The sequence below is a fragment of the Scyliorhinus canicula genome, chromosome 16 (genome assembly GCF_902713615.1).
Source record: "Scyliorhinus canicula chromosome 16, sScyCan1.1, whole genome shotgun sequence".
NCBI lineage: Eukaryota > Metazoa > Chordata > Chondrichthyes > Carcharhiniformes > Scyliorhinidae > Scyliorhinus > Scyliorhinus canicula.
In genome coordinates, this window is record NC_052161.1 from 61769015 (window position 1) to 61781727 (window position 12713).

General features: G+C 48.3%; 1 protein-coding gene across 6 annotated transcripts in view; it reads right to left on the reverse strand.

The window, feature by feature from the left end:
* Nucleotides 1-12713, reverse strand: part of stambpl1 (STAM binding protein-like 1) — a 98661-nt gene that overhangs the window by 41201 nt on the left and 44747 nt on the right. For all 6 annotated transcript variants that reach the window (XM_038821411.1, XM_038821415.1, XM_038821413.1 and 3 more), the window contains 3 exons: nucleotides 10184-10398; nucleotides 9904-9979; nucleotides 7936-8031 (listed from right to left, as the gene is read on the reverse strand). In XM_038821411.1, the coding sequence (XP_038677339.1) occupies nucleotides 7936-8031; nucleotides 9904-9979; nucleotides 10184-10398 (387 nt within the window). The remainder of the gene's footprint in view (nucleotides 1-7935; nucleotides 8032-9903; nucleotides 9980-10183; nucleotides 10399-12713) is intronic.

Below are 12713 nucleotides of genomic sequence, written 5' to 3' on the forward strand. Positions count from 1 at the left end.
TCGGAGAAGCACACCACGTCTCTGTAATGCCCGCACTCAAGAATATCCAAAAAACAGCCAGTAGCATTGGCTGAAATTTTGTTTATGAACCTCACAAAGGTAATTCAGTCGAAAAAATAAATAAACGGGGACACCTAATCATTATTTTTAGAAAGTTTATTGGAAATATTTTACTGTCGGGTTTCATTTTTCAAGTGATATTGGGATCACAATACAATGGTACTGAGCTGTACTTGACCCTGGATACAAAGATAAATTAAGTCATCGTACACCATTAGATTGGAAAAACCTCTTGCACCTGGTCTGTTGACAGGCAATTGGGTATTGAAACGTTCGAGACATGATGGCCTATTAGATTAAGGTGATTTATTATGTGGTTTAACAAAACAATTTCTGATCAGAGTCAGGTAATGTCAGTAATTCGTGTCACGAATTGACCCACTGTGGATTAATTGGGATGCAAGAGGGCTCAGTGTCCTTGAGCTGGTGCAGGCGGAAATTATCTGAGAATCTAGCTGCTGATCATTATATTGCTTAGACACTGCAGACGTACAGAAATGGAGTAAGGATGTGGTCAGGCTCTGCTATCACATGTCACTGAGAGCTGTGTGTAATGACAGTTTCTCCTGTCTTCTGGCTATGAGGATGTCACGTATAATCAGCTGAGGTTGTCTTCATGCAGCTTCTGGACAGAACTGCCAGTAACACCAAATTAAAATTATTGACAGTGCCATTCAGGGACCTGTCTGCCGGTACTGTGCCCAGTGTCTGCCGGTACTGTGCTGTCTGCCTGCCGGTGCTGTGCCCAGTGTCTGCCGGTACTGCGCTCTCTGCCAGTCGGTACTGTGCCCCGTGTCTGCCGGTACTGCGCTCCCTGCCTGCCGGTACTGCGCTCCCTGCCTGCCGGTACTGCGCTCCCTGCCTGCCGGTACTGCGCTCCCTGCCTGCCGGTACTGCGCTCCCTGCCTGCCGGTACTGCGCTCCCTGCCTGCCGGTACTGCGCTCCCTGCCTGCCGGTACTGCGCTCCCTGCCTGCCGGTACTGCGCTCCCTGCCTGCCGGTACTGCGCTCCCTGCCTGCCGGTACTGCGCTCCCTGCCTGCCGGTACTGCGCTCCCTGCCTGCCGGTACTGCGCTCCCTGCCTGCCGGTACTGCGCTCCCTGCCTGCCGGTACTGCGCTCCCTGCCTGCCGGTACTGCGCTCCCTGCCTGCCGGTACTGCGCTCCCTGCCTGCCGGTACTGCGCTCCCTGCCTGCCGGTACTGCGCTCCCTGCCTGCCGGTACTGCGCTCCCTGCCTGCCGGTACTGCGCTCTCTGCCTGCCGGTACTGAGCTCCCTGCCTGCCGGTACTGCGCTCTCTGCCTGCCGGTACTGCGCTCCCTGCCTGCCGGTACTGCGCTCCCTGCCTGCCGGTACTGCGCTCCCTGCCTGCCGGTACTGCGCTCCCTGCCTGCCGGTACTGCGCTCCCTGCCTGCCGGTACTGCACTCTCTGCCTGCCGGTACTGCGCTCCCAGTCTGCCGAACTGTGCTCTCTGCCTGCCGGTACTGTGCTCTCTGCCTGCCGGTACTGTGCTCTCTGCCTGCCGGTACTGTGCTCCCAGTCTGCCGGCACTGCGCTCTCTGCCTGCCGGCACTGCGCTCTCTGCCTGCCGGCACTGTGCTCTCTGCCTGCCGGCACTGCGCTCTCTGCCTGCCGGCACTGCGCTCTCTGCCTGCCGGCACTGCGCTCTCTGCCTGCCGGTACTGTGCCCCGTGTCTGCCGGTACTGTGCCCCGTGTCTGCCGGTACTGCGCTCCCTGCCTGCCGGCACTGCGCTCCCTGCCTGCCGGCACTGCGCTCTCTGCCTGCCGGTACTGTGCCCCGTGTCTGCCGGTACTGCGCTCTCTGCCTGTCGGCACTGCGCCCCGTGTCTGCCGGTACTGTGCCCAGTGTCTGCCGGTACTGCGCTCCCTGCCTGCCGGTACTGTGCTCCCAGTCTGCCGGTACTGCACTCTCTGCCTGCCGGTACTGCGCTCCCAGTCTGCCGAACTGTGCTCTCTGCCTGCCGGTACTGCGCTCTCTGCCTGCCGGTACTGTGCTCTCTGCCTGCCGGTACTGTGCTCTCTGCCTGCCGGTACTGTGCTCCCAGTCTGCCGGTACTGCGCTCTCTGCCTGTCGGCACTGCGCTCTCTGCCTGCCGGTACTGCGCTCTCTGCCTGCCGGTACTGCGCTCTCTGCCTGCCGGTACTGCGCTCTCTGCCTGCCGGTACTGTGCTCTCTGCCTGCCGGTACTGCGCTCTCTGCCTGCCGGTACTGCGCTCTCTGCCTGCCGGTACTGCGCTCTCTGCCTGCCGGTACTGTGTTCCCAGTTTGCCGGTACTTCTAGGATCCGGTAATATTTTATGCTGACATTGGGTGCATCAAATGGAAACAGTTCAAAATTCTCAGCACTCATTTTGGTTAATGCAGAAAGAAATGAAAATAAGTTTCAAAATCAGCTGGTCTCCCGTTAAAAAATGGCAGGTTTCTGGTCTTATGGACCCACACCACAGAGTAAGTTCATACATAGAGGGAAAGAGAAAAATCATTTAACTATCTTAATCAGCAAGAGTGTGAAATTCTGCTCAATGTTCTAATATAAATCTGAAGATCAGTTACATCTATTACACTCGAGGTATTTTTGGATAGATTTATTTGGGTATTTTGATGTTGATGAAGAGAATCTGTTATTCCTACTCTGATAGCTATTAATTATCTTCGCATACATTTATTATCTTCGCATTAATTCATACAAGAACAAATTGACCATCTTGTGTTTTCAACCAGAAGCTGTGATCAAAGGGACCTCAGGAAAAAGATCGGTGCCAACAAATAATAGATTGGGTTCTCTGTTGGTTTTGGTCACAGGACCCTGAAGGCAATAATATATCCTATATATGGGGTCAGCGGGTGGAAGCGCAAGAGTGGCTGCATTTACACGATCTCTGGCACTCCTCATTTTTTAATCCTTTTTATCCTGATGCAGGACCAATAATTATTTGATCCTGGTGTGCATGATGTATGTTATTTTCCTGTAAATTACTGGCTAAATGTTTGGCAATGGGGAGCAGAGCTAAGTCAAGAAAATCCTTGGCTAATTGAGGTAGCTGGGATGTGGCCCAGTTGATGGTTTCACTAGTAAGCGGGCCAGTTGGTGGTTTGACTAGTGGGTGGGCCAGTTGACGGTTTGACTAGTGGGTGGGCCAGTTGACGGTTTCACTAGTGAGCGGGCCAGTTGACGGTTTCACCAGTGAGCGGGCCAGTTGACGGTTTCACCAGTGAGCGGGCCAATTGGCGGTTTCACTAGTGGGTGGGCCAGTTGATGGTTTCAGTAGTGAGCGGGCTGGTTCATGGTTTCAGTAGTGAGCTGGCTAGTTGATGGTTTCACTAGTGAGCGGGTCAGTTGGCAGTTTCACCAGTGAGCGGGCCAGTGGACGGTTTCACCAGTGAGCGGGCCAGTTGACGGTTTCACCAGTCATACCAGAGAGTGTATGATATATGGGCACTGAGACGTACGTTGCCTGTTATCCTGTTATATTGCAGAAAACGTACTTGGATCCTTTGTGATTATATCCCCGATTTTGTGTTATTGTGTTTTTATCCTGATGAGAGTGTATGATATATGGGCACTGAGACGTACATTGCCTGTTATCCTGTTATATTGCAGAAAACGTGCTGAGATAACATGAGGATTGTGCAGTATTTACTGTTTATTTTAGGTGCTGTAATCCATGCTTTACATGGAGGCAGTACATTTTTTGGTGCCCTTCACTTGATTTATTGATAAATGAATGGCGCCACAGCAGGGTGGTGTGTAGGTAGTTTGGTATAGGGGTGGTTTCGTACGGCCTTATGTCCTCATTATGGATGAGGAAAACCCCATTAGAACTATTGGTGTCAGGCCAGCAGGGGCAGCACGGTGGCGCAGTGGTTAGCACTGCTGCCTCATGGCACCGAGACCCGGGTTCCATACCGGCCCCGGGTCACTGTCCGTGTGGAGTTTCCACATTCTCCCCATGTCAGTGTAGGGTATATGGATTGTGTATCAAGGATGTGTAGGGTATATGGATTGGCCACACTAAGTTGCTCCTTCATAATAAAAAAGAACTATTAGTGTTGTGTGTTTCTTTTGTACTTTTGCTATTTTGGGATTAAGAAATCCTTGCTTGTCTGCTATGAAAGTACAGACAGATCATGTATCTTGAAAAAGACAGGGTTCCTTTATTGTTTCTGTGGTTGGCACCTCTGGTGTTGTAGGAGATGAGAAATATGTATTGGTACACACCTGGGCATAGTCGGTTAATCCTTGGATACCTAGCCTGTCTTGCATTGGTCCTCTAAATTTACTTGGCTGTGTGGGTAGTGACAGTGGTGACTTGATTATTTGACTCTTGGAATGTACGGTGGGCATCCCATCCTGTTAGGGTTACTTTGATGAGAGGAAGTGAATGGAAACCCGTTGATGACGGAGCCTAAGTAGCACCTCTGGAATGCCTAGTGTTAGAGATAGTTTGCTTTGATCAATGTATAAGGGTGGTGTGAATATCCTTGACCTGTCGGCCCTTATTCTAGTGTGTCGTTGATCCTAGTTTAGGTAGTAACTGTGTTTATCCAGGTCAGGTGGAGAGTACGCTGGATGGTTGGTCACTCTTCCCTGAGATGTCCCCTTTTAAGGGCTTCTGGACTGTTCCCCTTTGAGATGTGGTTCACCTGGAGAAGTAGCATCCTGTTTCATGCAGGGCCTGAGTGTGAATCTGAGTGTTTCGGCTCAGCATTGATCGAGTCCTTCTTTGGTTGGAGGTTAGGCTGCATGGGCAAATAGTGGTCTTACATAGGATCTACCAGCTGTCCGCCATCTTGAGGCTTGGCCTCCCCTGGGGAAACAGTGTCCTGTTTCTTATGAGGTTATGCAGTCTTGTCCCTGGTATCCTTTTGCGAAAGTGCATGTTGCTGGACCTTTGTCTGACATCTATTAGCTAATCTGGTGTTCCTCGCTTTCTGACATTTCCTTTCTTCGCCTAGGTAGGCGAGGTGCTGAGAAAGACTCTGATTTGTTTTATTTAATTCTACAGGTTTCCCTTATCTTGTCAGGAGGAGGAGGAGGAAGTGCATCCTTTCCTGAAACACCCCATTGATGGGTGTCTTGACAATTCTCCTTCTCCTTGTCGGTGAAGATTCCTTGGTGGAAGATGGTTTATGTTTTCCAGGGTTGGCAGAGCATGAACGTTGCCTCTGATGTGGCTGGAGAGGAGTGAGGTTTGATGTGTCATGAGTTTTGACATGGTGTTAGTATCCTTAGTTTGCTGGCTCCTGTGTACGAGAGTGTACACTGCCAAGTCACATCTTGTGCCAATGGCAGTAGCCTGTTGTTTCCCTTCTCTTGGGCATCCTTTCATTGCTTTGAGGTCTTGGGAGGCTAAATTAGCTTCTTGAGCCTGCTCCGCCATTCATTCAGCTCACGGTTGATCCAATTGTAAGCTCAACCCTGCATTCCTGCTTATCCCGGTAACCTTTCACGACCTTGCTCATCAAGAATCTATCCTGCTCTCCCTTAAAAACATGCAAAGCAGGGCAGCACAGTGGCACAGTGGTTAGCATTGCTGCCTACAGCGCTGAGGACCCGGGTTCAAATCCCGGCCCTGGGTCACTGTCCGTGTGGAGTTTGCACATTCTCCCCGTGTCTGCGTGGGTTTCGCCTCCACAACCCAAAGGTGTGTAGGGTAGGTGAACTGGCCACGCTAAATTGCCCCTTAATTGGAAAACATAATGGGTACTCTAAATTTATTTTTTAAAAACACGCAAAGCTCTGCTTCCACTGACTTTTGAGGAAGAGAGTTCCAGAGACTCACGACCCTCTGACAGAAAATAGCCCTCACAGCAGCAGTGCCATTTTTCATGGCAGATTGTTTTTTAAAGATCCGACAGGAGAGGGTGCCATAAGGTGAAGGTGCCTCTCCCTTACCTCCCATTGGCTGCAACTACTTCTGCGCTGGAAAGACTCCCGTGAGTTCCCGTGCCATTCTTAATTGGGCGGTGAGCGTGCCCTCTGGCTACTAATTGGCCAATCCAGCCAGACCTCATGTCGGGTGACTGCTCCTAACAAGGTGTGGAGTTGGGGCCCACATCTGACCCCCAACACTGTGGCCTTGGCCCAAAACACAAAATCAAGCCCACAGATGGATAGCGGTTGTAGAATTAGCACACCCATTTTACTGCAGCTCTCTTTGTCCTGATACTTAGAACTTTTGCGTATATGAAGCAGAGGCAAAAAATAAATTTACCAATTAAATCACTCTGTAATGGGTGGCAGATTTGTAGAGTATGTCAGCTCGTGAACTATTTTTAGGAATAAGGCAACTGAATCCAAACCTATGATGTTTATCCCATGCCAAATATTCCCCAGAGGGTCAGGTAATGATCTGAGCCCCAGGTTATTGGTATGGTGTTATATACTCTGGGATAACACAGGCTGCAACTGGATGCAGCTTTGACCAAAAGATACTCCAGACATTGAAGTTAGTTCAATCTGATTTATTGAACCAGTAGCATAGTTAGCTCAGTTCTCTATGAGTTTGACTCTGCTAACCTAAGTGTGGTTACTCTGTCTGACTGAACCAAACTAGCTCTTAGCCACGTGCTGAGGTGCGATTCTGTAAATACACCCTTACTCACTCTGTACATGTTCATCAGTGGAAAGAGGCGAAGTGTGAGCGCCTCGTGCCTTTTATAGGGAGATGCCACCCGAGTGTCCTGCCTGCTCATTGGTCATGTCCTGTTCTCTGTGTTCATTAGCTGTCCGCCTGTCTGTATATCATTATCTGCATATCATGACAATTGGGTACAATAATTTATATAGCAATTTGATCAGAGATAGCGGTTTTAAACCAGGCAAAGATGAGAAGGGATTAGGGACAGAATTGGAAAATTCAGATCCAGGTGAGTGAAGACTTTATCCTCAAAAGTAGATGTGGGTCATGCACAAGTTTCTGCAGCCATGGCAACCAAACTGAATTCCGATGGTGAAAGGGGAAAGTTTAAACTGTGAGCAAGACGATGGATGGATTTGAAAAGGTAGCTTTTAAGCGCCCAGCAAAGTGCATGTGCGTCACTCCGGAAGAGAGAAAAGCATCCACCTTGAGACCCACAGAATCAACAAGGGCAGTGGTTAGCACTGCTGCCTCACAGCACCGGGGACCTGGCTTTGATTCTGGCCCAGGATGACATAGAACATACAGTGCAGAAGGAGGCCATTTGGCCCATCGAGTCTGCACCGACCCACTTAAGCCCTCACTTCCACCCTATCACCATAACCCAATAACCCCTCCTAACCTTTCTGGACACGAAGGGCAATTTAGCATGGCCAAACCACCTAACCTGCACGTCTTTGGACTGTGGGAGGAAACCGGAGCACCCGGAGGAAACCCACACAGACACAGGGAGAACGTGCAGACTCCACACAGACAGTGACCCAGCGGGGAATCGAACCTGGGACCCTGGCGCTGTGAAGCCACAGTGCTATCCACTTGTGCTACCGTGGAGTTTGCACTTTCTCCCATATCTGTGTGGGTTTCCTTCAGGTGCTCCATTATGTGGATTGGCCATTGCTAAATTGCCCCTTAGTGTCCAACGGTTGGGTAGGAGAGTGGGCCTGGGTGTGGTGGCTCTTTCTGAGGGTCGGTGCATACTCTATGTGCCGACTGGCCCCCTTCTGCACTGTAGGAATTCTATGACCTACTACCAACAAAAGCATTGAAGACACCCGCTGCCGGGCAACAGATAGTCCAGTCCTCCTAATCAAAAGTATAGTTACTTTAATACAGAGGATCTAATTTTGCCTGGGGTAATAGAAAAGGAAAGACTACCGAAGAGGAAATAAATACATCTACAACAAAGAAAATAAGCATAATTAATTTTACCTGAGCAGTCAGATATTCTTTGTATTCCACACCATACTTAGCAACAAGCTTTGTCTTTAGCTCCTCTGCTCTTGGAAATGCAACTTCTTTTAATTTCTTGGATTAAAACAGAAATGTATTGGTAATATTAATATTTACCTCATAAAAGCGTCAAAAAAGATGCAAGCCCTCACAACAGACATTGAGTTGCAAACATAAGCAGGGTCAACTCAACTGGGCCATGAACTTGTTAGTCAAGCAAGGACAAGTCCGGTCAGTTCTTAGCCAGTCATGGCTCACCTTGTAGCAGCCAAAACACACCACGTATCTACACTGCTGACAGATGATAACCGTTTAATAGTGAGAAGAGCTGTCAACAAAGTCGAGTTGATGTGAGGAGGCGGCCATAGATCAGAGGTAAGTATTTTACAATCACAATATAGTAGTGTCTTTGAAACTCAGACACACAAGTTACCTGCAGCTATGGAACACAAATAAAGGACACTTGCAGGCTCTGAGGCTGGTTTAGCACACTGGCCTAAATATCTGGCTTTTAAAGCAGACCAAGCAGGCCAGCAGCACGTGTTCGATTCCCGTAACAGCCTCCCCGAACAAGCGCCGGAATGTGGCGACTAGGGGCTTTTCACAGTAACTTCATTTGAAGCCTACTCGTGACAATAAGCGATTTTCATTTCATTTCATTCATTTAATCACTTCATTGAACGAAAAGGAAAAATACACAGACTGCCCATCAACAAGTGACCGTCTTATAAAGAAAGACCTATATTTCAAAGCATCTTCCACAATCTCAGAATGTACAATCTGCTTTACAACCAATGGAGTATTTTTGAAGCACAGCCATAGCTCTAATTTTGGCAACACAACTGCCATTTAGTGCACACCAAGGTCCCACAAACAGCAATGTGATAATGAACAGATAACTCTTTTGGTGTTAGTGGAAGGGTAAATATTTCCCAAGACAGTGCAGCTAACTGCCTTGCTTTTTCCAAATAGAACCCTGGGATATTTTATACCTACCTGAGAGGGGGGGTTAAGACCCTGTTTTAATGTTTCAACTGGAAGGTGGCACCTCCAACAGTGAAGCATGTCATTAGTACTGCACTGAAGACTCACTCTAGATTTTGTCCCTCGAATGGAACTTGAAGTGAGAGAGCTCCCAGTTAAAGATCCAGCACTGTAAATTGTGCTCCAATAATTTCAGTATTACAGCATTGAATTCCTCTCAATCACATCGAGGTTTGAATTCCAACTTGTCATGTGAACATATTCTGCTGAGCCCTGGGCGACACATTTGCAAAGGGAACTTCAAGCTTTGTCTGACTGACAGTTTTACTATTTTTCAATGCCTATGTGTTTATTTGGACAGGATCAATGGTGCTTTCAATTAGATTTTCACTGACAGCTTTATAAGAAGGTATTGAATGCCTGAGTATTTTTTTTGGGTTGCTGAATCCAGACCAGGTTTCTCCCATGGCTCATGAATCTCCTGTAAAAGGCAGCCTGGCTCTGTCAAAGTTTCAGGAGTCCGAAATGCCCAACCCACAATGGAACTGGCAAGATTGGGAGTGCTGCATTTGGCCTCATCACCTTCACCTTTATCCTTTGTCTGTGCGGAGTCTGCACGTTCTCCCCATGTGTGCGTGGGTTTCCTCCGGTGCTACGGTTTCCTCCCAGTCCAAAGATGTGCAGGTTAGGTGGATTGGCCATGATAAATTACCCTTAGGTGTCAAAAATTGCCCTTAGTGTTGGGTGGGGTTACTGGGTTATGGGGATAGGGTGGCGGTGTGGACCTTGGGTAGGGTGCTCTTTCCAAGAGCCGGTGCAGACTAAATGGGCCGAATGGCCTCCTTCTGCACTGTAAATTCCATGAATTGGGAAAGGGGAATAGAGCAGGAATCCTTCAGAACAGAGATAGAAGAGAGAAAGTCCGTTACCTGACTACAATGTGAATGAGGAATGAATACTTACTTTCAGAATATCCTGCTTTTCAGGGATTGCACATGTTTGGTAATCACGGTGTTTTGGCAATTTCTCTACAAATAAACTGCAAGATTAAAAATAAGTTAGTACAACATTGGGGCCATCACTTGAAGACAGTGTTTAGTTATCCTGTGAAGTAAAGCATAGCCATAAGTAAATTTCCTCTGCCCACCCTGTTATTTCTCTTAAATCTGGCTTTCAACAATCATATAGGCTGCACATTTGCCTGAAAACTAACACCACATTCATTAGTAAAGATGCTCCTTACGTTATAAGCTTGTTGTAAAGGACAAAAGCATTTTCGAGATTTCCCTCTTCCAGGTAAACGGACGCCATTTGGACCATCTCCACTCCAGACCTGAAGTAGCGGCGGGGAGTAATATCCTCACTGATCTCTATGTTGCAACCCATTTTGGTGAGGGCCCTCACCCGCTCTTGTGGGGACAAGGTAACATCTGTGTGACTGGGTGTGGCCAGTTTTCTCTGCGAGACAATGGAGTTTTCTTTGTTATAAAATAAAACTAGAAACGTCCTCAACAGGCCATATTTAATAAATAACTGAGAAACGTAGCGTACTGCTAAGAAGGGGCATACCAAAGCTTTTGCACTCATTTGGATGCTTCACAAGATTACCAGTGTATGGGGATAACAACAATTTATACAATAGGAGTAGAGAATGCTGATCGGTTGGCAAGTGGGCCCCGATTGGTAGAGGCAATGCCATGGAGAATGCACCAGGGAATGTTGATTGACAGCTGACTAAACATAGGGGCCGGGATTCTCTGACCATTGCAATTCTCTTTTCCCGCCGCCCACGGGTTTCCCACCCTCTTGAGCTGGCTTCAATGAGAATTCCCATCCACAAGCGGCGGGAATAGAGAACCCCACCAGTGAATGGCGCAGCGCCGGGAAACACACAGCTGAGGTTCCGGAGAATCCAGCCAAGGGTAGTCATGTCTTTCAATTTGCCTTTGACATCCACAAAAGTAAAATAAAAGCCATTCTGTCTTTTGCAGGTGTCCCCTTTAGTCCATCAGATAAGGAACCGTAAAGAATATTAGTTTGAAGATGTCAGACTCCGATCATTTTTGCTTCCATGTAGATACTTACATCAAAAACTGCATATAATGTATCTTAATACACAGAGCATTTAAACTGTTTAGACTAAAAGCATTTCTGATTAATTCTACACACACATTTTTCCTCCCCTCCACTGACGTCTTGTTGGGTCAGTCCATGCCCCGGTTGGTCCCTCTTGTGCCCCGTCCAGATGATTATTTTTATATGGGCTTCGATTGAGTGTTAGCTGTTAACTTGAGAGCGAGTACAATCAATGCCGTGCCAATGCCATCCTCACCCACAGTCATGCCATTCAATTGGGAAAATGGAACCACCACATTCCAGTGGATGGGAGATTGGAGACTTGTGTAAACAACACCTTGTCCATGTAATTGAAGCACCAATTTGGGTTAACTATCAGAAGTGAAAATTGTAGCCTTTCCCTAGCTATTAAGGTCATCATGTGAACAAATAAATACCCAATCAAGAGAAGGTGGGCATCAGCGGACATTGGGCCCAATTCCAGTTATAACTGAGGTAGGACAAGCGTTGGTGAACAACCCATTCACAGGAAGTGGTTGGGTCATTTAAATATTATAAACGCAGCTGGCTGCCCTAATTTTAACTGTTATTCTATTTTCAAACACAGGAAGTCATGATTCAAATGCTTTGGGTAACTCAGCAGCTTAAGGAAGGTACGAGGGAGCTAATCCATGATTTAGATGCTTTTAACGCACTGCTTGTGGGCCAGGAGTACTTTCTCAAAACTCATCAAGCTACCTGGTAAGCTCCCCATCAACATGTTGCTGCATGCGGCCAGGAACAACACCCTGCAGAGAAGGGGGAGGCAGAGCCCGTTGCTTTTCCAGGAGCAGAGCCACAGATGGCGGAGCATCAAAGGAGACACTACAGACCACAGGTCTTCTGGCATAGAATTATCTACCTCCAGATGTCATTGGTCCAGTGGAGAAGACTGCATCTATTCCGGGGAACGGGTGGTAGGCGATGGAAGAGTTGGCATTACATGGACTGGGAGATCACCCATTGTCTGTGGCTTTGAAAGCTACTGAAGCTCTGACCGCCGATGCAATGGCTGGTTTCAGGGCTGCATATGTGACCGGTGTGGCATCTCCCAGTCAGCAGCGCACAGTGCAGGGTGTTATCGACTGCACCCACATGGCTCTGTGTGCCCATGGTGGAATGGGCAGGCATTTGTGAATCATAAGGCTTACCACTCCCTCGATGGCCAGATCATCTGTGACCATTCGATGTGCATCATGCAGGTGTGTGCCCATTTCCCAGGTGGCGTTGTAGCCACCGAAGTTGGCCATTCCCTAAATACAAAATGGAGGAACGCAAAGCTTACAGGTTAAAATGGACAATGTTTGCAGCCCCAGCAGGCTGCACCAAGCAAATGTGGATTCTGTCTGCTAAGAGAGCAGACAGCACCGAAACGAACATTCCACATACTAAGGAGGCAATCTCCGGGATAGTTAACATAGTAATGGAACGATCCCAGGGACAATGGACACAAATAGGGAAGTGATTGCAACAGTGTATGAGAAACCAGACACCCCGGCACCAGCGGGGTCCGAAAACAAAGCACCTGAAAGCCCGCCCAGTAGCCAAGGAACAGCCTCCGTATTGGGAGGATTCAAACATATCGATTGGGAAGAGACCCAATCGATTCCGAGCAGGTAAAGCGGTCCGCCCAAAGGGGCGCGGATCCCTGGGACCTA